The sequence below is a fragment of the Syngnathoides biaculeatus genome, chromosome 14 (assembly GCF_019802595.1).
Source record: "Syngnathoides biaculeatus isolate LvHL_M chromosome 14, ASM1980259v1, whole genome shotgun sequence".
NCBI classification, from domain to species: Eukaryota; Metazoa; Chordata; class Actinopteri; order Syngnathiformes; family Syngnathidae; genus Syngnathoides; species Syngnathoides biaculeatus.
In genome coordinates, this window is record NC_084653.1 from 26,025,866 (window position 1) to 26,052,643 (window position 26,778).

The window sequence follows — 26,778 nt, forward strand, 5'->3', positions numbered from 1 at the left end:
CTTTGGTTCTTTGTGTGCGTGTGCGTGTGTGTGAGTTCAACAACTTGTATTTGCAGTAAAAATAAAATGATTAAAAAAAAAAAGGGAAGCTGGTGCTGTGTGTAACCCTACCCTGACCCACCTGGGGTGTTTCCTCCCCCACCCCAAAACAAGTTCTCTTTTTTTTTTTTTTTCTTTTTGGAATCATCATCAGGGATGAGAATTTTCCGCGGATTTGCAGAATTCTGAGTTTTTTTTTCAGCTGAAAGTCATTTTTGTGAAACGTGTAAATCAGTTGAGAAAAAAAAAATTACGCTTGTCGGCGGAAAACAGCATTGCTATCTGTATTAAATTTGGTGTTTATAATAACGACAACATTCTGATTTCTGGCAGCATTTTGGCGGTATTTTCACTCTGATGTTAACGTTTCATAAAGAAGCATTCTGTTTATTACCGCATAGTTATATATATATATATATATATATATATATATATATATGTATATGTGTGGCGAAAGTCTCAGAGTGAAAAGATGAAGATCATGCCAGGGAAATTGATAAAAACCACGGGGTAAAAAAAAAAAGTCTCAGATGGGCGTGGCATGAAAAAAGTGTAACCGTGCAGATATGAACGAAAACTGTATCGATATGTCTAACCAAACGCATACAAAAATTGGACGTTCCCGGCAAAGTGATGTGCGCTTTGTGTTCCGATATGATCAATTATGGTAGCTGAGGAGCAAAAAAAATATCCGGGAGCATATCCGAACCAGGAAACACAAAGGTAAGTTGGACGTGAATTTCTCAAATATTATATAATCGGCAGCTGTTAATATGATTAGGCCTATCTGTAGCACTGGCCCCGTAGATCACGCGTTTTATTGCTCACTTTTATATTTCATGATTTCTCTCTCATATATATATACAAATGTGTACTTATTTCAGAACTATAACTTGTAATTGCAGTAGCCTATTAGATATAAATTTCACACCGTCGACATTTTTACGTCTGAAGTTTGGCAAAGTTATTTTGGTTGTTTGGACTCATATTTGAAGTTTTCAAAATGTTATTATTGCCCCGTGTTTACACTGTTAGAAGTAAGCAGAGGTCACCATTTAGCAGTGTGTTTTATTAAAAAAAATAATAATAATAATAATTGTGCCCAAGGCAGACATTTTCAGTGTTTTTCCAAATTGGTCATTCTCATCCCTGCACCATCAATCAGCCGATTCCGATTCTGACTCTGATTCTGAATCGTCTTCAGGACTTTTTGTACTTGAAGCGCAGCGTCTGCAGCGCACTCGCCACCACTTTGGGTAGATGGATGGGGTTCCTCTGCAGGCGTGACCTGCTGCTGGTGGACCCGCTCGTGTTCTTCTTATTGAGGACTTTGTCTTTGGCACGGCCCAGAACCTCCTCCTGCCGCACGCCCGGGTCGCCAGGCACCCGGGGGACCCGCAGGACCCAGTTGGAGTGGAGGTCGTGCTCCGCTGAGCTGGACGCTACTGTGAGGGCAGACGGAGTAGGGCAAATGCAACAGTTATTCATTCATCATGTGCATTATGTCATAACGCTTTATGAATTTATAGGTCAAGGGAGCATATTTTGTAACCAGAACCTGAATCAATAAGAAGACCTCACGATAAGACGCTGTACGATTTCTCCATCGGCAAACAGGTATGAGAAAAGTACAATGAAAGAAAAGTATGTACAACTGCCGCATTATTATAAAAAAAAAAAAAGTTATTTGTGTGATATTGTAGATTAATGCTTGGCATGTCCGCCTTACGGTCGAAGTAATTATGCAGTCAACCGAGGAAAAATATATATGCAACACTGTTTTTTGCTCCTATTTTTCACGAGCCAGACTCAATAGGCTATTACAAAAGGCCCATTTTTCATAAAAATGTAAATCTGTTCCTGAACACAGTATCTTTAATACAATAAATGCAACACTTGCATTATTTCCCTCCCTCGCTGAACGTTCACGTTCGCAGTTTGGCTTTCAGGCATCCTGTGAAACTTTGCACAAGTTTTTATTTGAAGTCGTACTTCACCCTTCTTTTGTTATTCCAGGAAATGATATACAGCGTTTTATCCTCTCTACACGGTTGACATCACCGGCAAGCCTGCTGTTTTGAAAGGTGTAATTTCTCCCACGCCGACGGCGGAGCACTGGAAATGTCAAGGTCACATTTGATTAAACACCCGCGGTGAGACGATACGGCGCGCTAAGCAGCCACTTTAGATGAAAACCTCGCGCTACAGGACGCGCATAATTCAATTTGCACCATCGACCCTTGATTAAAATGGCATAATTTACAACAGTCTCCATCGAAGACAAAGTCATTTCAGTCAACCGCTTACTCAGATATTTTATGACGCCGGTAATTCAGCATTACGTACCCTGGAAAAATACATTCAACCTGTACACGCTTACTGGTCACACCATGAGGTACACCTGGACAGATACTGGACTATATAAACGCCACCTTTACAATCTTTCAACATTATAATGTGGATTGGCCAATGGCGAACTGACTAACTAGCTGCCGTAATTTCCGGCCTAAAGAGCGCACCTGATTATAAGCCTCACCTAGTACATTTGTAAAGGAAATAACATTTGGTACATACATAAGCCGCACCTGTGTAAAAGCCGCAAGTGCCCACATTGAAACACGACATATTTTCAAAGAAAGATGGTACACGGAAAGAGTTTGCAGAGTTTTAAGACGTTAGCTTAGCTGAACAAAGCAACAACACGTTAGCACGAACAGGCTGGTTAAAATAAAACAAAACAAAAAAAAAAAAAACAGCCGCGACAGCTACACAGTAGCAACACGGTAGCACAGGACTAACACGGCCGCTTAATAAAAAACTACCTAAATTACTGAGACGCGGCAGTAACACAGCGGCAACGGATAGCGCGGCACTAACGCTAGCGCAGCACTAATGCCAGTGCGGCGCTAACAGGGCCGGTTAGAAAAAAAAAAAAAAACATAGTAAAAATCACTGAGACACGGCAGTAACACAGTAGCAACACGCTAGCGCGGCACTAACGCTAACACAGCAATAACAGGGCTGGTTAAAAAAAATAAATCATAGCGGTAAAAGTCACCTCCTCGGCACATACATTCCACCGGTCTCACTTTTACCTTTTCAGCTTGAGTCCCCTTTGCGGACGTGAGGAAAAAATGCACAAATTAGCCGCATCACCGCGTAAAGCCGCTGGGTTGAAAGCGCGTGGAAAAAAGTCGCAGTTTATAGGCCGGAAATTACGGTAACAACTAACTAACTAACATAAATGAGGCTAAAGCTATTGTGATTTTAGCAGACAACAGGGAGGGAACAGGAAGTACTTTTGTCTGTATGATGCTGTGCAGTTCCACACTGCATCAAAACTGCAGTACAATATGGTAATAACTGTAAATTGTAGGAAAAATGTAGACCTTACATTGCATTGAAGGCATGATTATATTTGATATTGCAACGAGACTTTTATACTTTTGCACGTCGGTAATTAATAGGTCAGTAAGTAACGGCAGTCGGTGTTTTATAGAGCAACATTCCTGCATTTGCTAGATATTTTTATTTAGGGTTGACAGTTATTTTTAAAATTCGTTTTGTGTCAAAATAGTACTCATCGTTGGAAAACGTGTCCTATGTTCCATTTTTAACCACTAAAGCTATATAAAAATGAATAAAAAAAGGATGTTGTCACATGCCAAAAATGACATAATTCATATACAGTTTGGGGAAGGGGGTGATGGTTACGTTACAACAAATATCCCTGTTAAGTGAAATCCGTGCAGCAGAAGTAGATTTTTTTTTACATTTTCATTTTTTTCCATTTACACCCATCCATTTTCTTCGCCGCTTATCCTCACAAGGGCCTTGGGGAGCGCCGGAGCCTATCCCAGCTGTCGACGGCCAGTAGGCGGGGCCCACCCCGAACTGGTCGGCAGCCAATCGCAGGGCACATGGAGACAAACAGCTGCACTCACAATCACACCTCGGGGCAATTTGGAGTGTTTATTTAATGTTGCATGTTTTTGGGATATGGGAGGAAACCAGAGTACCCGGAGAAAACCCACACAGGCACGGGGAGAACATGCAAACTCCACACAGGCGGGGCCGGGATCAAACCCGGGTCCTCAGAACTGTGAGGCCAACGTTTTCCAACATTGTTTTTTCATCTACAGTATGCATCGAACAAAAATGGCAAATTTAATTGAGTAGTGTACAGGACACATGGCGCGGAGGAGATTGATTGACAATGGTCTACGGTCCCTTAGCCAATCGGGACGCAGGACACAATGCGGCTTTTCCCTGAGCGAATCACAATACGGAACACAATGCGCACATACGGCTACTACACCGTAAAAAAAAAAATCCCACAGGCAAAATAAATAAATAAAATCCATGTAATAGCGAGGCCGCGTTAAGTGAACTGCGTCGTAGCGAGGGAAATACGGCATCAACGCCACTCGAAAGTGGTCACAGGGGGAAGAAATCACCTATAAAGTCCACGTCAGCGTTTCCGTCATCCATGTCGGCTTTGCGCTGAGGTTCGCCGTCGCAGCTCGCAATCACTTCGTCCAGGAAATGGAGCGCGTCCTCCAAATTGGGCACCGGCAGCGCCGAGGGGTTCGCTCTCGGTACCTGTCAACGGGCAGTACGCGATGCTGCTTATCATTACACGTATTACACGCTTATTATTATATCGTTCTGCCACGATATAGAGGTTCAGTGTTCGAAACCCGCCTTCTGCCTTTTTGTGCAGTTTTTGCATGTTCTCGCTTTGCCTGTCTGAGATTCCTGCAGCATTCCCAAAACGCGAGGACTCTTAAAAAGATGTACCATAATTCCCAAACTAAAGAGCGCACCAGGTTATAAGCCTCGCCCAGTACATTTGTAAAGGAAATACCATTTGGCTGTGTAAAAGACGCAAGTTGAACACAAGGTAGAGTTTAACGCTAGCGCCGCCGCGCTAACACTAAGGCTAGCGCCACGCTAACAGGGCCGGTTAAAAAAAAAAAACAACCTACCAGTGAAAATCACTGAGACACGGCAGTAACACGCTAACCGGAGCACTAACTGGGCCGAACCGGTAAAAGTTACTTCCTCGGCACATATATTCCACTGGTCTCACCCTTACCTTTTCCGCCCCCTTGCATCTGATGGAAAAAAATGCACAAATTAGTTGCATCACCGCATAATCCGCAGGGTTGATTGGTGTGAAAAAATAGGCCGGAAATGACGGTATTTCAATCACGTGACTGGCATTTGTTTCGCCGCCATGTTGGAGGTAGGGAGGATAAAATAGGCTTGAAATCGTAGACCGATTTGTTTTTTTTTTTTTTATTGTCTGTATAACAGCTATGTTAAAAAGTTCCAATCTCCTTACATGTCCCAAAGTCAAGGTTAAGAGTTTTAGACTACTATAGAGAACCTTTTGGTGCATAGTTGCCAACTGTGCTTTGTAACTTGTAGGTGTGTTAGGGTTTTTTTTTTTATTTTATCTATAACCAGTCAGATATTTTGAGGTGCTAAACCAGTATTACTAAGCGTACTTTTTTTTCTTTAATACACTCTGTATTATGTGTTCATGCACCCTTTGTCTGCGAGTGTGTATGCTATTCGTTAGCCCATCTGTGGCATTCTGCATTGTGTGTTAGCATTAAGATAGCAGAAGGCAGAGTTGTATAATACTTTTTTTTTTTTTTTCTTAATCATATACCTATCCCGATGTATGTATTTGCTGTACATCGGGAGAAGCTAAGTTAAGACCGATAGCTAGTGCTACTGTCGTGTATTTAGTTCCAAATGGCTGATGGGTGACGGAGCTAGTTTAGTTCTGCATTCCCCTAAAAGTTGTCGCTTACTGGTTTTTTATCATCCTTCTCGGAGGACACGGGGGGCTCGGCGTCGCCCCTGCTCAGGTCGCTCGCGTTCTTTGTGTAGCGCCGCCGCAGAGCCGCCAGCGCTTGCAGGTACTCCAGGCAGTTCTGCTCGTGGGAGTGAAGCCACACGCGGTCCTCTTGCCTGTGGTAGTCGCACGAGGTGGACTCCACGCTCACGGTGCTCTTGCTCCGTTTCAACGAGGTGCCCCCGGAACATCGGGTCCCCTCCCCAACCAGCAGCATGGAGGTGCTGCGGACCAGCCTGACCGTACAGGCGCTGTGGTAGTCCGGCCCCAACCCGTCCCGCTCTCTTTGCCCGGGGTGGTTGGGACGGAACACGTGGTTTATCTTCCTAAACATGTCTCTAAACGTCCAAGCGCTCGCCTTCGAGGTCCATAGTTCCGTCCCAGAAAGCGAACTGAAGCGCTCACCCGGACCTCGGACCGTCTGCGGTGCGCGGACGGTCGCTCGTTCAACCCGATCTCACCGTCGGTGCGATCGGTCGCTGCTTGGCAACGCGGAGGCTGCTGTAAGGCGACACTATTGAGCTGCGAGTCCGGTTCAGGTGTCCTGAACCATAATAGCGTAACTGTCACTCTCGCAGAGTTTCCTTTAAGCGGCCTACCTAAAAAAATCCATCCCGCAAAAGATGTCCGACTTTCCTCAAAAGTCAAAATCTCACTCAGCAGTGGATTGTGGGCCAAAAATAGGGAAAAATAGGCTGTGCCCCTCCTGTGTGGAGTTTGCAAGTTCTCCCCGTGCCTGCGTGGGTTTTCTCCGGTTTCCTCCCACATCTCAAAAACATTAACTGAAGACTCCAAATTGCCCCTAGGTGTGATTGTGAGTGCAGCTGTTTGCCTCAATGTGTCCTGCGATTGGCTGGCAAACCAGTTCAGGGTGTACCCTGCCTCCTGGCTGATGATAGCTGGGATAGGCTCCAGCACTCCCCGCGACCCTCGTGAGGATAAGCAGCTAAGAAAATGGACGGATGAAACTGGACCTAGGTATGATTGCGGCTGTTTGCCTCAGTGTGCCCTCCGATTGGCTGACAACCAGTTCAGGGTGTACCTTGCCTCCTGCCCGTTGACAGCTGGGATAGCCTCCAGCACTCCCCGCGACCCTCGTGAGGATAAGCGGCCAAGAAAACGAATGGATGGATTATAGCATGTGTTTGCTTTCTATAGTAGAACCTATTTGGATATAGCAATATCCACCCATTGACGCTCATGGAGTACAGTGATATTTTAGATCTTAAATCATAGATCATAGATCATAGATCATAGATCAGCCCACTTTTGGCAGGTGAAGACAGAAGACAAAAAAAAAAAAAGAGCGAAGGTAAATTCCCCAATTCGTCCAAACTCATTTAGGTTTTTACTTTTAGATGATGCAAATTTGACCTTTACGCTCGGAGGAAATGGCCACTCGTGGTTACGTCACGAAAGTTGCGCTTCTGCTTTACGCAAATTTAGGTACGAATATGATTATGACGGGGAATTACTGGTTAGCGAGCGTTGGATGGATTGAATGGGGATTTTTCTTTATTTTAAATGTTAAAAATAATATCAGTTCATGAATACAGTAGTCACACTTAAGGACCTTAATCATTCAATTAAGTTGATGAATGTAGAATTTCTTTCCATAAAATGCAATTAATACATTCATGAGTGCAACCGAATGCATTTAAATGGATGTGGTAATGAGACTAAAACATTTTTTTGATTGGCATTTTTTGACGCTGCAGTCATTAAAATTGCTTCCAAGTGTGTAAACTCGATGTTTTGAAGTTTAAATGATTTTACTATGACAATTTGTAAATTCTGAAATTCAAAACTACATGTTACTTTATCAATTTATCATACATAACAATGTTCATAAAATATGAGAACATTAAAAATGAATGATAAAATATGCCAAGAATACTATTTGAAAAAAATAGATTGATATAAGAATTGACAACGATACAATTTAGATGATACAATTCTATAATTAAAGATATAATCCACAAGTTTTTTTATGGATTATTAAAAAATATATATATATTTTCACCCAAGACACCCCAAGAGGAGATGACACAATGCCGATGAAATTATTAATTTCCTCGAATATCTTTTTTCCAGATATTATTTTTAAAATGATATTGCAATGTATTTTGTGCCACATTTAACATGAATTTTGCATTATGTCATCAAACAGACGTTCTTTTGTTGCAATACAGAATTCTAGCTGGGGGAGTGCGCCAAAATTGATATCCGATAGCTTTAATGCACAAAATATTTGCCTTTTTCTCTTTTTTAGCGTAGCTTGCGGTATCCATCCATCCGTTTTGTGAGTCGCTCATCCTCACGAGGGTTGTGGTTGCCACCTTTGACACTTTTTACAATTATTGGTTTGCATGACAGTGAATGGGTATTTCTGATTAATACGAGGTTTACATGAACTGTATTGCACGTAAACACTGTTGTGAACATTATTGTTGCTGCCCAACAAAGTTTGTACTTTTAAAATATTTTTTGTAGTATTTTTGAGAATTTCTTTGTCTTTCTAGAAAACGGTCCAAACTATTTAATTATTTAATTTTTTTTATTGGCCACTTGGGCTTTGATCTGTTTTTGTTTTTAAGGAGCAGACCTCCTTTGAAAACAAACCCTAAACGCCCTTACACCCTTCCGCTGGACTAAATATGCAAATGAAGGGACAGAAGAGGTCTTCAATTTGGCCCGTACGGGGAAAAACCGGTTTGGCTGACCAGCTGCAGCTCCAACGCCCGTTCTGAGTCAGCCTTACCGGTGTGTCCCCCTTTTTATTCGTTTCTCAAGACAAAATGTTACAACATTACAAAAGGAATGGACGAACAGATGGCAATACCAACAAGAAGATGAATACTAAAATAAATATTTATTCAAAGCTGCAGAATTGTTCTGCGAGAGATCGGCAGGTTTCTGATGGTGCTGAGGAGTATCCGCGTTGGAGTCAGCAAAGGGGCGCATCAGCCCGCATGCGTCGCCGGGTCACACTCCGGGTCACACTGCCGCTCGCAAAGAGAACGATTCGGGGAAAGATGATTGAAAACATGCACGATAAAACAATAAATCTAAGACTTTGATTTTTGGTTGATGTGAGGGTTAGGAAACGAGTGAATTTGACAGAATTTGAATGATTTTTACATTATTTATTTTTTTTTTCTCCCCAAGTTTGTTTTAAGCCGGCGTTGATTCAAGTTGACTCCCCATCAATTTCGCTGCGATTTTCTTGGTCGCGAGTGAACGCAACCAGCTGCGGCCGTCATTACGAAGAAAGAGGAAGAGCGCTTGTTATTTCCTCCCAAGGTGCCGCATATAACCAAGCAGACTTTTTGTCTCGTTAGTTTATTCGCTTCGCAGAAAGTACTACGAAGGTAAGAATTTTCTCTTTATCATCAGGCTTTGATTTTATTTAGCCACCGGCTGATCTTTTTCTAAAATCTTTGATTCAGGAGTGGCCTCGCGGGGATGCTTTGTGAGGGGAAACTGCTGAGCATGGCCTACGGAGAAGCAGAAGAGTCGTCCCTCCCGTGCCGAGAGAGGCGGCAGAGTGCCGTCGGATCTCCTTCCCGCGCTGCGGGCGGCGTTACGCGCTCGGAGCAGGGGGCCGGCGTCGCCGGCGGGAGTCCTCCGGAAGTCTCCCAGCTGGAATCTTTGGATCTGTACAGAACCCAGCTGGGCAGAGAAGACTCGCTGGGAATTCAGATCCCCTCTCCCCGCTCGGGGGGCGACGCCACCTTCCTGGTTCCGTCCTTCTGTCAGAGCATCTGCCAGAACTACAGCGACCTCCACATCGGGGGCGACCAGGTTCTGCCACTGTCGGCCGACAACCCCGAGCAGGTGCACGCCGACGCCCAGGCCGAGGGTCCCTTCTTGCAGTCCTGTGACGTCCCGCCGCCTGGGGAGGACTCCCCTCCGAGAAGAACCGCACAGAGTGGACTCCTGCTGCCTCTCAGGGGAGGCTCCAGTCAGTGGAGACAGGGAAGCGGTCGAGACCGGAGCTTTTTATTCCAAGGGCGCGAGGGACCCTTCACCAACTCTCTCCTGAACGACTACCTTGAAAAGAAGCTTCTGGACCTGTTCCAGCAGTACGTCATGGAAAACATGGCCAGGAATTCAGGCCCCACTTGCTCCCTGTTGGGCTCCGAGATGGTTCTGACCAGCCTGGACCAGATCACCTCCCAACTGAGCCGGGACAGGAATCTGGAGGTGGGCGTGGCCAAGGACATGGTCCTGTCGTGCCTGCTGAGGGTGGCCGGGGAAGTGGAGTCCAGCGAGATCAGCACCCCGTTTCTGCAAATCTCCAGTGACGTGTCCAAAGAGCACACCAACCAGTACAAAGAGCAGTGACGCCGTCTTTCATTCTTTGCTGATATTTATTAGATGCAGTGCTGTCCGAGATACGCAGAAAGCCTCAGTTTGGCCGACAATACCTTCCAAAAAAATGGGGGGAGGGGCTTCAAGTTGTTTAATGTCACTCCCATTTAAGTTTACTGTCAAACTAAACATAAAATATTGAGAACTACGCGTGTATTTAAGACAGCTTCCAAGTCTCTTATGCTGATGCTCACAAGTAATGCAAAATACCATAGAAAGGCGAACGATGGTATTGGTGTGGCAGTGTTATAACCTTTTAATGAACAAGTACCTATCAATGACATGTCAGATAATAAAGCGTTGGCCTCACAGTTCTGAGGTCCCGGGTTCAATCCCGGACCCGCCTGTGTGGAGTTTGCATGTTCTCCCCGTGCCTGCGTGGGTTTTCTCCGGGCACTCCGGTTTCCTGCCACATCCCAAAAACATGCAACATGAATTGGACACTCTAAATTTCCCCTAGGTGTGATTGGGAGCACGGCTGTTTGTCTCGATGTGCCCTGCGATTGGCCGGCGACCAGTTCAGGGTTTACCCCGCCTCCTGCCCCTTGACAGCCGGGATAGGCTCCAACACTCCCCGCGACCCTTGTTAGGATAAGCGGCAAAGAAAATGGATGGATGGATATTCTTTATCCCCTGCAAGGAACACCTGCTACGACTGAGGACATGTGACCATTTCCACGTCCTGTATTTCCTTATACTGCCCTCAGGTGGTCAAGCTGCACATAGCAGAAGGATCAGCATTATTTCTCTTTTGAATTAAAGCAAAAAAACGTGGCAAAAAATGTTTCATATCATTGCATTCTGTTTAATGACGCCATAACGCTTGTTTATTTTCATACTGTGGAGTGATATTTTTCATTCCAAAGCTCAAAGGGTCTGAAAGGTGTCGTCTCGGTAAGTCATTCGACGTTTTGACGGAGGACCGCGAGTTGGTGGGTGTGACGTCACCATCGAGGCCGCCTCGTGAGTGTCTGCTGACTGCACAAAATGCTGCTGCGGCGTTGACGTTTTGAGATTTTTCTAAGAGCGCTTTCCTTTCGCAGCTCGAGGCGCCCGTGACCTTCCTCCAGCGTGCCTGTCCAAACAGAACGCCGGCAGGAGGAAGCGCCGTGTTTACAGAGCCCAGCGCCGGCCCCGGTCCAAAACTTGGTGTCAAGGCTGCGGAGAAATTAATTCTTGCCTTCCCCCACACCCCAAACGTTCCAGGTACACACGGTCCTACGAAACGACCACAGCAATCATCTCAACTCACTTTTTATTGATTTATTTTAAAGATAATAGCAGTTGAAACGAAGTGGCGAAAATACAGAGTAATAATAAGAACAAAAAATGAGATTAAATTAAACAAGGAAAGGTGAGAAGTGCGTGAGTTCCATTAATACAGTACACGCAGTACCAGTAGCATGTAAGGTCAAATGCTTTGTTAATCCATATTTGAAGTGTCTTATGGAAAAGAAGTGACGATGATAGGAGTAATATAAATATGACAGCTAAACAATATGTCGTGTACTATGCGACGTACACAGCACATTGAAATCATCAAGAGCAACAAGTACAAAAGGATCATTTCCTGTACAATGCGTACTCTCGTTGCGGTACGTGTTGACAGTAGTGGTATGTAAGAATAATCATAATAATGATGAGCGCCCATCAAATTATTTTTGAAATTCATCGTTTTAAACCCAGAAAATTAATGTAGTCCTGATCATTTGTTTAAAAAAAAAAAGCTTGTTTTTATTTGTTATAATTGATTTTACTACAGAAGCTGTGTCTTTAATTGTATTATTTATTTTCCCATGATTATAATGACCCATTTTTACTGACTGGCTAGTGGAAATCACATGACCGCGTGGCAGCCATTTTGACTCAAGTTTCGGTGATAGGAAAAATTCAGCAGCCAACACTTACAAATATTTGCACATTTTTTGATGCACTTTGAACAGAATCCCAGACAAAACGTAGCTTTATAATGATTCATCCATCCGTTTTCTTTGCCGCTTATCCTCACGAGGGTTGCGGGGAGTGCCGGAGCCTATCCCAGTTGTTAACGGGCAGGAAGCGGGGTACACCCTGAACTAGTCGCCAGCCAATCGCAGGGCACGTGGAGACAGTCACACTCACAATCACATCTAGGGGCAATTTATCCATCCATCCATTTTCTTTCCCGCTTATCCTCACGAGGGTTGCAGGGAGTGCCGGAGCCTATCCCAGCTGTCACAGGGCAGGAGGGGAGTCACACCCTGAACTGGTTGCCAGCCAATCGCAGGGCACATGGAGACAAACAGCCGCACTCACAATCACTCCTACGGGCAATTTAGAGTCTCCAATTAATAATTATGTACGGGGAGAACATGCAAATTCCACACAGGCGGGTCCGGGATTGAACCCAGGACCTCAGAACTGTGATGCCAACGCTTTAACATGACACGCTGTGCCGCCCCTTTAAAAGTATGATTTTCTTTATTACGAAAGTAGGCCCTGCGATTGTCTGGCGACCAATCCAGGGTGTATCCAGTCCACACACCTCAACCCAAGTCAGCCGGGATAGGCTTTGTCTAATGAATATCAGCACTATTTAAAAAGACGAATGAATGGATGGATTCATAGTCTTTTTCCCGACTATAAACATGATTTTTTTTTTTTTTTTAATTTTACAAAAATTCAACCTTTACCCTCTATAGATAAACGGTTTGCCTACAAATTACAAGTATAACCTCTGATCCATCGCAAATACAGTACAACTGGAACCCGATCAAAAATACACAAAATATTGACAGAAAAATTGAAAAAAATTGCTGGAAAAACAAAGAGGAGGCCGAGGGCGAAAGAATAAAAAAAAAAAAAAAAAAAGGCTTGCCTAATGTGCCTCGCGTCGAAATCGCAGAGGAGGTTGAAGCCTTTCAGCGCGTCTCGAAAGCACTTTTGCTGTTCACAAAGAGCTTTTAACATGTGGGCCGGCGCAGACAAGGTTGCGTGATTTCATGTCAAACCCAAGGTCCTCGCCACTCTCGCCATTGTGGCTTCAACGCCGCCGCCGCCTTTATTCAAAAGCGGCTTTTAGTGCGTCGCCTTGTAAAAGCGGCACAGTCATATCCTATTTACTTATATTTCTATTTTATCCCCCCCCCCCCCCACCTTTCGCCTTGCCGCCGCTGATATATCAAAAACACTTTCAAGGCCCGTCGACTGTCGAAAACTCTTTACGGGATTAGGCGCACGCAAACTTTGAGTACTTTCCTTTCATTTGGGACCGCGGCCTTGAGACGCGCGCGTGTTATTCCGGATTACGCCGCCAGTGCGACTTGCCGGAACGTTCAATGAGCGCAAAGCTGCCGCGGAAGGAACAGTTCCTTGTCAGCCCCCGACCGAGGTTGCCCGGTGACCTCGGCCGCCCCCTTTGCCCCAATTCTTGCCACGAGCCACGCAAGAGCGGTGCGATAACGCGCGTATCTCTCCGCAGACGTGGGTGACCCCATTTTTTCCGCACGTTTTTTTTTTTTTAATTATCCCCTGCTGGTTTTTAATCTGCGTGATAACGGCGTTCATATTCTGCTTCAGTGTGAACGAGACCATCACGGCCCGACGTCAAGTATACTTTTGCACCTCATCGGGTGTCATGCTCCTGGATTCCAGCCAGGGCTGGGCGTGGCCAGCTAGTCTGAAGGTGCACACCTGCGCCTCATGACCTTTGATTAAGACCCAGTACATATAGGACCCGGGGGACGACAGAGACTCTGCTAGATCGTTGCCTCTCATGCCTCGTTCCCGCACTACCGTACTCCTGACGTGTACCGACCAACGCCTGTCTCCCGACCTACCCCGTAAGCCTGCCGTTACTGATCTTGCTGCTTGTTTGGACTGACTCCCTGGTAACCGACATTGGAACGAATAAAGGCTTATTCCGCACTGCTTACCTCTCACCTGAGTCGTGCATTTGGGTCCACCCCCGAGTCTCGTCCGTGACAGAACGATCTAGCCAAGAACATGGACCCAGCCGACTCTGAAGCCATTCGCCGTGCGGTGCAAGTGCAGGGCAAACGCCTGGGTGAGCAAGAGGCTGCTCTCCAGGGTATGACTCACCAGATCCAGGAGCTCTGCACCCAGCTGCAACCGTGGCTAGCCTCCCAAGCTAGCGCGGCCGCTCCTGTGCCTCCCCGTGCCACCATCACTCCGCTCTCTCGACCAGAGCGGTTCTCAGGCGACTCCGGTAACATCAAGCCCTTCCTGGCGCAGTGCGATCTCCACTTTGAGCTGCAAGCTTCCGCTTTTCCCACGGACCGCTCCCGGATCGCCTTCGTCATTTCCCACATGACGGAGGGCGGAGGCATGGGCCACCGCCGAGTGGAGCCGTAACTCGGAGACCTGCCGCTCATGGGCGAGCTTCGTCTGCGCGCTCACCCAGGTGTTCCAGTATGCGGCTCCGGAACGCCAGGCGGCGTCGTCACTCATGACAATTCGCCAGGGGCGTCGCCGCGTGTCCGACTACGCCATTGAGTTCCGGATTCGGGCTGCCGAGAGCCGCTGGAATGAGGAAGCCCTCCGTGACGCGTTTTACGAGGGACTGTCCCCACAGATCCGTGGCCACCTCGTGGCCACGGATCTTCCGCCTTCGCTTAACTCCCTCATCGCATTGGCCCTCAAGGTGGACCAGCGCCTCACTGTGCAGAGACAGATGGAGGGCCTGAGGGAGGAGGAGAGGGAGAGTCGCAGTCCGGTTGTTTCCGCTTCCCGGCCACCCGTGTTGTCAGCTTCACCGGAAGCCATGCAAGTGGAGGGGCTTGGCAGCTCAGCGGAGGAGCGCTTACGTCGGCGACAAGAGGGACGCTGTTTTTACTGCGGGCGTTTGGGACACTTGATCGCCCGTTGCCCGACTCGACCAGGGCATTCTGACATCAGGATCGCTACTCCGGTGAGTGTGCGGTACACCGCGACGGGGTCAGGGAGGTCCCTTCTTCACCTCACCTTGGGAACGGACTCCCGTTCATGCTCTGTGACGGCTTTCATTGATTCTGGGTCGGAAGCAAATCTGATAAATCCCCGCGTGGTCGAGGAGCTGGGGGCAGCAACCTTTCCCACGCAACGTTTTCGTCACGCCTATGCCGCCAACGGCAAGTTCCTTTGTCGGGTTACACATCGCACTCAGACGCTACGTATGAGCTTTCGGACGCTCACTCGGAGCGTATTAGCTTTCATGTCTTCGACGCATGTAGTAGCGACATCATCTTGGGCAGCCCGTGGCTCAAAGAACATAATCCGCACATAGATTGGGCCACGGGTCAGATCAAGACTTGGGGAGAGGACTGTCTCAGTCGCTGTCCGGAGAGACAGGGGTATTCAAGTTGCGCCGGTTCGGCTAACAGAACCTAGTACCGCCCTGGACCTGACCGCAGTGCCCTCCTGCTACCATGACCTACGGGAGGTCTTCTCTGAATCTAAAGCAAAGTCTTTGCCGCCACATCGGTCATACGACTGCGCGATTGAACTCCTGCCAGGCACCTCTCCTCCCAGAGGGAAACTGTTCTCTTTAACCGGACCAGAGCATCAAGCCATGAGGGACTACATCGAGGACTCGCTGGCAGCCGGACTCATTCGCCCCTCATCCTCACCAGCCGGTGCGGGTTTTTTTTTTGTCAAGAAGAAGGACTCCACGCTGCGACCCTGCATCGACTACCGAGGCCTGAACGACATCACAGTCAAGAACAGGTACCCTTTGCCGCTTATCTCTACAGCATTCGAACTCCTCCAGGGAGCCCGGATCTTCACCAAGCTCGACTTGTGCAGCGCTTACCACCTGGTGCGGATTCGGGAAGGGGATGAGTGGAAGACGGCGTTCAACACCCCCACAGGGCACTATGAGTATCTGGTGATGCCCTTCGGACTGACTAACGCTCCGGCCGTCTTTCAGAACTTCATTAACGACGTGCTTTGGGAGTTCCTGAACAGATCTGTCTTTGTTTATCTGGATGATATTCTCATCTTTTCACCAGACCTAACCTCTCACATTAAACAAGTCAGAGAGGTGCTCCGGCGTCTGCAGCAGCACCAATTATATGTCAATATAGTGAAGTGTGAGTTCCATCGGGCATCCGTGTCCTTCCTGGCCTTCGTCCTGGCTGAGGGAGAGATACGGATGGATCCCGGGAAGGTCGACGCGGTGCTGCGGTGGCCTACCCCCACCAACAGGAGGGACGTACAGAGGTTTCTGGGATTTGCCAATTTCTATAGGAAATTCATAAGGAACTTCCGTTCCGTGGCCGCTCCTCTGCATTCGCTCACCTCGCCACATACCCTCTTCGACTGGTCCGGGACCTGCCAGGAGGCCTTCAGCAGGCTCAAGGCAAGTTTCACTACTGCGCACGTTCTCATTATTCCGGACCCAGATAACCAGTTTGTGGTGGAGGTGGATGCATCGAATTCAGGAATCGGAGCAGTCTTGTCGCAGAGGAGTCCCAGGGATGGAAGGATCCACCCGTGCGCGTTCCTGTCTAGAAAGTTGACCCCGGCAGAGAGGAACTACGACGTGGGAGATAGGGAACTGCTGGCGGTCAAGAGCGCGTTGGAGGAGTGGCGGCACTGGCTGGAGGGCTCGCAAGTACCGTTCGTTGTCTTCACAGACCATAAGAACCTTGAATACCTGAAGTCGGCGAAGAGGTTGAACGCCCGTCAGGCCAGGTGGGCCCTATTTTTCACCTGCTTCCACTTTAAGGTGTGTTTCCGCCCAGGCTCCAAAAACGGCAAGCCGGATGCACTCTCGCGGATCCACGAGGGAGGGCGCACGGGTTCAGACGTCGCTACTATCCTGCCAGCGGGGTGCTTCGTGGCCGGTTTCACCTGGGCGATCGAGTCGCGCGTGAAGGAGGCTCTGGGAGAGACACCGTCACCCGCGGAGTGTCCGTCGGGCCGCCTGTTCGTCATCCCATCTCTGCGGGGAGACGTCATCAACTGGGCCCATACCAACAAGACGGTCTGCCACCCGGGTATGGCGAAGACACGTTCAGTGGTCGAACAAAGGTTCTGGTGGCCTAACCTCAGCAAGGACGTAAGGGAGTTCGTCAACGCCTGCCCGGTGTGTGCTGCCAATAAGACTTCCCGCCTACGGCCTGTGGGTGAGTTGCAACCCCTGTCCATCCCCTTTCGTCCGTGGTCACACATCGCGCTGGACTTCGTCACCGGCCTGCCGCCTTCTCAAGGGAACACAGTGGTGCTGTCCATAGTGGACCGTTTTTCCAAAATGCTCCACTTCGTGCCGCTTCCGAAGATCCCGTCGGCCAAGCAGACAGCCCAGTTGGTATTAGACGAGGTCGTCCGTTACCACGGCCTACCCCAGGACATCGTTTCGGACAGGGGTCCGCAATTCTGCGCCCGTTTCTGGAAGGAGTTCTGCAACCTCATCGGCGCTTCAGCAAGTCGGACATCGGGTCATCACCCAGAGTCTAACGGCCAGACTGAGAGGATTAACCAGGAATTAGAGACCGGTCTTCGATGTCTGGCATCCAGGGACCAGAGCACGTGGAGCCAGCACATCAAGTGGGTGGAGTATGCCCACAATTCTCTACCCTCCGCTTCAACAGGTATGGCTCCACTCCATGTCGTGCATGGGTATCCTCCGTCCCTGTTTCCTCCACTGGTCACAGAATCCACAGTTCCGTCGGCCCTGGCCGTGGTGCGACGCTGCAAACGGACCTGGGAAGCAGCTCGGAGGACACTGCTGCGCATGAGCAGCGCCTACAAGGCCGCAGCAGACCGCAAGAGGAGGGCCGCAGCAGAGCTCAGAGTGGGACAGCGAGTGTGGCTCTCCACCAAAGATCTCCCGCTGCGGACGGAATCCCGCAAACTTGCTCCCAGGTTCGTTGGCCCGTTCCCGGTTTCCAAAGTTATTAACCCGGTCGCCGTCTCGTTGAAACTGCCCAGGTCGATGAGGGTGCACCCTACGTTCCACGTCAGCAGACTTCGCCCGGATCGCACATCGTCGCTGGCTCCTCCGCTCAAATCCCCCCCGCCCCCCCGCATGGTCGACGGTGGGTTGGTGTACACTGTGCGCCGGTTGCTGTCTTCCCGTCGCAGAGGAAGGGGGGTCCAGTACCTGGTGGACTGGGAGGGATATGGCCCGGAGGAGCGCTCTTGGATCCCCTCCCGCTTCGTCGTGGACCGCTCCCTCATCAGGGACTTTCACGCGGCTCACCCTGATGCTCCTGGGCCGTCCAGAGCCGGCCGTTGAGGGGGGGGGGGGGGTTCTGTCATGCTCCTGGATTCCAGGCAGGGCTGGGCGTGGCCAGCTAGTCTGAAGGTGCACACCTGCGCCTCATGACCTTTGATTAAGACCCAGTACATATAGGACCCGGGGGACGACAGAGACTCTGCTAGATCGTTGCCTCTCATGCCTCGTTCCCGCACTACCGTACTCCTGACGTCTACCTCCCGTGTACCGACCAACGCCTGTCTCCCGACCTACCCCGTAAGCCTGCCGTTACTGATCTTGCTGCTTGTTTGGACTGACTCCCTGGTAACCGACATTGGAACGAATAAAGGCTTATTCCGCACTGCTTACCTCTCACCTGAGTCGTGCATTTGGGTCCACCCCCGAGTCTCGTCCGTGACATCGGGAGCCGTTTCTGTCCCGTCACAATTTAACGACCCCGTTAAACTCCAAGGTGAGCCCAGTTGGCGCCACGTGGCTCAAATTGTGTTGTTTGCCACTTTTCCAGACTACAAATCCAGATTATATTTGAGCGACCATCGGATGAAACGGAGGGTGGCCTCAGCGTGGCATCTCTGCTCTTTGCGGATGATGCGGTTCTGTTGGCGTCATCAAACCGTGATCTCCAGCTCTCACTGAAACGATTCGCAGCCGAGTGTGAAGCGGCTGGGATGAGAATCGGCACCTCCAAATCCGAGACCGTGGTCCTCAATCGGAAAAGGGTGGCGTGCCCTCTCCGGCTCAGGGATGAGATCCTTCCCCCATCGGAGGAGTTCAAATATATATATCTGGGGTCTAGTCCACGAGTGAGGGAAGAATCGACAGACGGATCGGTGCAGCGTCGGCAGTGATGCGGATTTTGTATCGGTCCGTTGTGGTAAAGAGGGAGCTAAGTCGAAAGGCAAAGCCTTCAATTTACAAGTCGATCTACAATCCTGCCCTCAGCAATGGGCATGAGCTGTGGGTCGTGACCGAAAGAACAAGATCTCGGATACAAGCGGACCAAATGAACTTCCTCAAGGCAGGCAGGGTCCGGGCGACTCGCCCTTAGAGAAGGTGTGAGAAGCTCGGTCATCCGGGAGGGTCTCAGTTGTCGAGCTGCCGGTCGTCCGCATTGAGAGGAGCAGATGAGGTGGCTGGGGCGTCTGATCCGGATGCCACCCTCGTGAGGTGTTCCGGGCACGTCCCACCGGAAAGAGAACCCGGGGACGACCCAGGACACGCTGGAGAGACTACGTCTCCCGGCTGGCCTGGGAACGCCTCGGGATCCCTCCGGAAGAGCTGGAACAAGTGGCTGGGGAAAGGGAAGTCTGGCTATCCGTGCTCAAGCTACTTCCCCCGCGACCCGACCCGGAAAAGCGGTAGATAATGGACGGATGGATGGGTGTCCGCAAAGATCCTTTACAATGTAATAACAACTAATGTCACTTCCAGTATGTCGTGTATTCAGTACTCATCAATATTGTGAACTATCTTGTGTACGTATCTCAAGCAATGAAGGGAACTAAGGAAATAAAACTCCTCTGACAGTTTTAAAACCTCTGAGGGTGTGAACGGCAGCTACTGTATGTCTAATCAGTACTTACACTTTTATCAGATTCTTGTTTACACATGTATCAGTACGTACCAGTACTTGCACATAAGTGCACTGTGAGTACTTATGCTACCTCGATTTACAGGTGCCTGATGATTTAATAGGATGGTGAATAAATTCATTTAAAAAAATTGCTAATCCCTCACAAAAGGCACAATATGTATTGTAGTGTATCCATCCATCTATCCATTTTCGTAGCCGCTTATCCTCACAAGTGTCGCGGGAATCCTGGAGCCTAGCTCTCCTGTCAACAGCCAGGAGGCGGGGTACACCCTAAACTGTTTGCCAGCCAATCGCAGGGCACGCAGAGCCAAAACAACCAATCGCACTCCCAATCACACCTTGGGGCAATTTAGAGTGTCCAATTAGTGCTGCATGTTTTTGGGATGTGGGAGGAAACCCACGCAGGCACCTGGAGAACATGCAAACTCACATGGGTGAGGCCAAGATTGAACCCTGGACCTCAAAACTGTGAGGGCAACGCTTTCCAGCTGATCCACCGTACCGCCCGTACTGTATTATCGCCAAACAAAATATGATAGTACAATCCTTCAAAGTTCATGATTATTAGGGTTGAAAATATCTGCAGCCCATGAAATTCACAGTGTTGAATAGTTTTGGCAGCGTTGGGAGTAGTCATCTTAAAAACCAAGGGAATTGAACCTACGACAAGGAAGCCAAACAAGAACGGAAAAAGCACAGCGGTGCTCACTTACTAACTGATTGCGGATGGAAAGAATGCTGGCAAGCGACGAGGATCAAATTGAAATTGCGGTGACGAGCAAACCGCTGCCTTCTTCCTCCTCCTGCTGGACTCTGCCAAATATTTCCTCTTACCAGAAAAACGAGCATTTTCCTCCCTTAAAAATCTACAAATAATCGTTAATTATTATCAAAATGTTATCTTATGATAAGGAGTACCGCAGTGTCAAGCCGTAAGTAGAAGAAATTCACAATTTCTAAGACCTTTTTTTTGGAGGGGTGAGGCTAGATTCGTTTCTGGAAATCCATCCATCCATTTTCTTTGCCGCTTATCCTCAGGAGTGTCACGGGAAGCGCTGGAGCTTATCGCAGCTGACTCCGGGCCAAAGGCAGACTACGCCCTGAACTGGTAGGCAGCCAATCGCAGGGCACGTAGAGCCAAACAACCAGTCGCAGTCACAATCGCACCAAGGGGCAATTTAGAGTGTCCGATTAATGTTGCGTGTTTTTGGGATGTGGGAGGAAACCGGAGTGCCCACCCGGAGAAAACCCACGCAGGCACAAGGAGAACATGCAAACTCCGCACAGGCGGGGCCGGGATCGAACCCGGGTCCTCAGAACTGTGAAGCCAACGCTTTACCAGCTTGTCAACCGTGACGCCCGTTTCTGGAAATCGAAATGTTGTGTTCGTTCGGAAGATGCATTAATTCATATCTCGTCGTAAATTTCATTTGGCTTTGTTATTTTTCAAGCCCAGTTCATTTAGTGTAGGTTGAAATAAATATTGTCATATCACATCTGGTTAAGATGATTCTTCTTTTTTTACTCCTGTTTCTTCCCACATCCCCAAAACATGCAACATTAATTGGACACTCTAAATTGCCCATAGGTGTGATTGTGACTGCAACTGGTTGTTTGTCTCTACGCACCCTGCGATTGGCTGGCGACCAGTTCAGGGTGTGCCCGTTGACAGCTGGGTTAGGCTCCGGCACTCCCTGCGACCCTTGTGAGGATGAGCAGCGAAGAATTGAATTTCTCTGCATCATGACTTGATCAAGTTAAAGAACTCTGATTCAAAAATGCGTCACAGCCAAACAGTGACTAGAACGAAAAAAAAAAGAAATCATTTCAAGCATCGGCCTTGGCAAAGATGGACACGTATGGACGATGAAGTCATCATGTGTGGGGGGGGGGGGGTAAATATGAAATGAAATGTAAATATGAAAGTGTGGAGGCCGAAGGACGTGACCGTGCCTTTCATCCTCATCGGCGAGGACAGTGAACAAAAAACCTGGCCACACGGCTGAGTTGGAGCACCGAGACGGGCGACGAGATGATTGGCGGTGATTTTTCTGTCTTCCCTCTCGGCACCAGACTGACCTGTGAGAGGCAACACGGTGAAGATTCAAAAGAAGAAATTAGAAGTAGGAAAAGAAAGAAGAGACGCGAAGTTGACTGTTGGCGGAACTCGCTGGAAACGACTTCCTGTTGGCAGCGCGGATCAAATTTTGGCAGCGGCTGCACAAGGGACCCCAACGGACCACATCAGGACATCCGCTAACCCGCGTTCCCTGAAGCCCTCTACGCTTTGGTAGTACTCTGACGGAAAAGAAGACAGAAGAATAAGCCAAGTGAGTGTGGTATGGGTCAGTAGTGCTGAACCCTGTGGGGGGTGGACAGGACAAGACGGGCCAGGACTGGACAGGACAGGGACAGGAGGGGAAGCATGATGGGCAGGTTTCTTGGACCCGGCTGTACAACTGAAGTGTGATGGGAGTGGCTACGTGAAATTAAAATCCTTTATAGGGCCAGAGCGTAAGTGAGGCGGCCCGGTGGATGGGACACAGTCCAACGGAAAGCCTTCTGCAAGTCCACAAACCACACGCAGACCGGTCGGGTGGACTCCCGAAGAGCGACCAGGACCCGGCTAACCTCCGGACGGACAATTAATTTCTAAACCTCCTGAAATCAAACTTGCCTGCAAGACTGACGACCACTAGATACCGTTTTTAAAGGAGGGGAAGCATGCCGGACAGGTTTCTTGGACTCGGCTGTACAACTGACGTGTGATGCGAGTGGCTATGTCAAATTAAAATCATTTATAGGGTCAGGGTTTAAGTACGGTGCAGTCAAACCCAGAGTGTCCCGGTGAACGGGACACGGTCCAGAAGAAAGTCTTTTCCAAGTCCACAAACCACATACAGACTGGTCGGATGGACTTCCGAAGAGCGTCCAGGACCCGGCTAACCTCCGGACGGACAATTCACTTCCAAACGTCCCGAAATCAAACTTTCCTGCGAGGCTGACGACAACTAAATACCATTTTTAAAGGAGGCATGAGTGTGGTATGGGTCAGTAGTGCTGAACCCTGTGAGGGGTGGACAGGACAAGACGGGCCAGGGCTGGACAGGACAGGGACAGGAGGGGAAGCATGCTGGACAGGTTTCTTGGACCCGGCTGTACGACTGAAGTGTAAGTGAGGTGGGGTCAGGCCCAGAGCGGTCCCGGTGGATGGGACACGGTCCAGCGGAAAGCCTTCTCAAGTCCAGAAACCACACGCAGGCTGGTCGGGTGGAGTCCCGAAGAGCGTCCAGAACCCGGCTAACCTCCGGACGCACAATTCACTTCCAAACGTCCCAAAATCAAACTTGCCTGCGAGGCTGATGACTATCAGATGCCATTTTTTTTTGGTTTTCTGCCTCCTCTTCATTCGCAAACTGCCGAGCTAAAACGTGTGCGACGTCACGGCCAAGATGGATGAGCCGGTTCGATTGAAAATTTCGCTATAAAAATGCGACAACATCGCGGAGATGTCGTGTCATTATCCAAGCCGGTTATCCTCACAAGGGTTGCGGGAAAGCTGGAGCCTCTCCCAGCTAGCTTCGGGCGAAAACTGGACTACACCCTGAACTGGTCACGAGTCGGTCGCAGGGCAGATATCGAAACCATCACTGAGCCGGAATCGATCCCACGCTGCCCGCACCACTACACCATCAGTGACTATCACGGAGATATGCATTTTCCATTTTTTAGCCACTCCCCCCCCGGGCTAACTAAATCCACGACGACCGATCAATCCGTACGCCTTAATTTATCCAGCGTCGCTTTAAGTAGTTATGAAGCGCTGTCGTCATGAAATGAAGGTGCTTTCATGGAGAAATGAACAATAAGTCAAGACGAGTCTTCCGTGATATTGTTATGAAAATGAACTTGTCACGCTGCTTTCATTGCCTTGATTTCCATTGTAAATGTCTGAATCTGCTTCACCTTGGTCTGTCAACACTAAACACCAGGCCTCCTCGCGTCTCCCCCGCCCTTTTTCAAAAACAGCCCCCCCCCCGTGCTTGGCAGCCGACATTGTTATTAGTGTCGTAATTTAGCTCCCTACGCAAACATAACCCCGTCCTCCAAATATTCAAACGGTAGTCACAGCGAGGCCAGTAAAGAGGAAGATAAGAGGGACATAAATTATCGCCACGCTCGCCTCCTCCTCCGCGTTTTTTTTTTTTGCGCCCGCGTGATGGCTGTTATATCACACCTTGACATATATTTGGTGCGCAATGAATACGGCGGGAAGGACAGAGCAAGAGCGTCACTGACGGTGTCGTGGGGTCGATTCCCGCTCAGTGACGGTTTCGATATCTGCGACTGACTGGCGACCAGTTCAGGGCGTAGTCCGCCTTTCCCCCGAAGCTCGCTAGGGTAGGCTCCGGGTCTCCCGTGACCCTCGTGAGGATAAGCAGCTTGTATACAAAGAGGAGCAATCTGCATTTGAATTGCCGCCATTTTGATGACGCCGTCCCTGAATAAGTCCATCTTTTCATGGTGTTGTGCGGCGTCACATGTGCGATTGTACGTGAACGAAGCAGAAAAATGACGGAGGGAAGTTGAAGTGGTGGTGGGGGTGTGGCTATTTGTTGCCCGAGTGAAGCCCGTCGAAGTAGCCGCGAGCGCTTCCAGCTTTTTTGCGCCGTGACTTCAACTCTTGACTTTGACCTTGTCGTGCACACGAGCAAACACGCACTGACCTTGACTAATTAGTTAGTTGGCGTCCCCGTGGCCTACGTTGGCCGCGGGGTCGACGACGGCCGCCGCGCCTGCAGCGTCCCGCCTCCCTGCCCCCGCGTTCCCGCCCTATTTCTGTCTTTTTGTCCCCATTTTACCGGAAGACGAGAACAGCTATCACCAGCTGTGTTTTTCTTGACTGTGTTTGGATGAAGTCGGAGTTTGTTTCACGTTGTGTTTGCGCTCTCGTGTCCCCCGTGTTCAGGTCACCTTGTTCGGTTTTCCTTCCCATCTGCTCGCGTCCTTGTTTCGACCAATCAGATCCCCTCCAGTCACTCGTGTCTTGTCCAGGTGTGCCTTGTTGTCTCGTCACTTTGCTCGGCTTCGGTTCGCGTCGAATCATCGTTGCCATACGTCAATTTTCTCGAGCGCCGTGATGTGTGTGGTGCATTCCACACTTTTGCCTACCTCCCAGCGCTCGGGTCCGCTTTTTTGCCTCCACACGGACACCAAGAACCTCCAATCCTGACAGAATGATCTGACCCAGGCCAGGAAGAACAGAACTGGACTGTGCAGAATGTTTTGAAATTTTCTGCCCGTTTACCTTGAACGATATGCAAAAGGGACTTGAACTTGACATCTTACAGTGCTGAGGAAATTTGTGGCAAATATGAGAGACAGAACTAAGTTGAATTGGATTTTGCGATTCCACCGCATGATCAAGTAATCCACGGGTGTCAAACCCAAGGGGTGGGGGCCAGATGCGGCTCGCCCCATGATTTTTATGTGGCCCGCAAAGGCAAATCATGTGTATCAACTTCCATGATCTTTGTTCAAATCTGGACCAAAATGACATTGAGATGTTGCAAACATTTTCAACAATAGTTGAAAGACCCATGACCTTTGATATCTGATTCCAAAACTAGTGAGATAAATTTAATGTGTAAACGGACAAAAACCGTACAATGTGGCCTGCGATAGAAACGAGTCCCCCCCCGCCGGATGTAATCCAACGCTTGGTTTTCTGTCGTGTGTACACTTGTCCGCGTTACAATGGAGCTTTATGGCGGAGTGCACAGGTGTCAAGCTCAAGGCCCGCGGGCCAGATCCGACACACCCATGTCATTTTTTGTGGCCCGCAAAAGCGAATGATGTACTTGTCATATAGAATAAACACTTGCGATTATCTTTTTGCTACCATAGCAATTTTTACAGTACACTAACTTGGACAAAAGTTACAAACTATCATTTGTTGTCGATGTAATGATATAGGATTTGTCACCGATGGCGTAGTGGTACACACGCCTGGCTTTGCTGCGGGCAACGTGGGATCGATTCCCGCTCAGCGATGGTGTCGATATCTGCCCCGCGAATGACTCGGGGCGAAGTCCGCCTTTCGCCCTGAAGCGAGCTGGGATAGGCTCCGGCTTTCCCGCAACCCTTTGTGAGGATAAGCGACTTGGATAACGACATTACGGATTCAATATCGACGTGATTTGGCAGTCATAACGGCCTCTCTGAGAGTAAACCATAACTGCAATTTGGCCCAAGGCAAAAAAGAGTCCGAGACGGCTGGTGTAGTGGTTGACATAGTGCACTTGAATACGCGCTGCTTGCGTGATGTCATTTAATGTAGTGTTACCAAATGCACGGTTGTTAAAAGTTCCGATGCGAAGGCTCGGGTGTAATTAATGTGTCATATCGTCATACTAAGGAAGCTGCACAAAATCAATAATCTTGTTCTTTGCCAGTTGTTGCGTGTTTTAAAGTTGGCCGCATTCGGATGAGGACGCCGTCGCATCTGCTGCTTTGTTCGCCGCAAATGCCCCCCCCCACCACCACCCCCCCGCCGTGTGACCTCGCGCAACGCAAAGCGACCTTGAACGCCACGCCGTTACTTCAGGTGAGCGGCCCACAATGGAAGTAAACAACGTGGAAAAAGGTAAGTTCATTAGAAACACGACTGCGTACATAAACGCGGCAACAAAAGTCAAGAAA

General features: G+C 49.0%; 2 protein-coding genes across 4 annotated transcripts; one reads left to right on the forward strand and one right to left on the reverse strand.

The window, feature by feature from the left end:
• Nucleotides 1–1,181: 1,181 nt before the first annotated feature.
• On the reverse strand, nt 1,182–6,242 carry LOC133512552 (uncharacterized protein C13orf42). The gene is made up of 3 exons (XM_061842289.1): nt 5,865–6,242; nt 4,497–4,641; nt 1,182–1,484 (listed from the first exon to the last, which is right to left on the reverse strand). The coding sequence occupies exons 1-3, from the start codon at nt 6,240–6,242 to the stop codon at nt 1,240–1,242; spliced, it is 768 nt and encodes a 255-aa protein (XP_061698273.1). The 3' UTR covers nt 1,182–1,239.
• LOC133511711 (TLR adapter interacting with SLC15A4 on the lysosome) lies at nt 1,354–11,564 on the forward strand. Of its 3 annotated transcripts, XM_061840546.1 has the most exons (3): nt 1,354–1,486; nt 1,569–1,656; nt 9,077–11,564. In XM_061840546.1, exon 3 carries the CDS (start codon nt 9,374–9,376, stop codon nt 10,253–10,255), a length of 882 nt encoding a protein of 293 aa, XP_061696530.1. In that variant the 5' UTR covers nt 1,354–1,486; nt 1,569–1,656; nt 9,077–9,373; the 3' UTR covers nt 10,256–11,564. The 3 variants fall into 3 exon arrangements, 2 of the variants coding, with proteins under 2 accessions (XP_061696530.1, XP_061696531.1); XR_009798018.1 differs by lacking the exons at nt 1,354–1,486; nt 1,569–1,656 and having other exon boundaries at nt 8,606–11,245; nt 11,326–11,564; XM_061840547.1 differs by lacking the exons at nt 1,354–1,486; nt 1,569–1,656 and having other exon boundaries at nt 8,606–9,279; nt 9,358–11,564.
• Nucleotides 11,565–26,778: the final 15,214 nt, after the last annotated feature.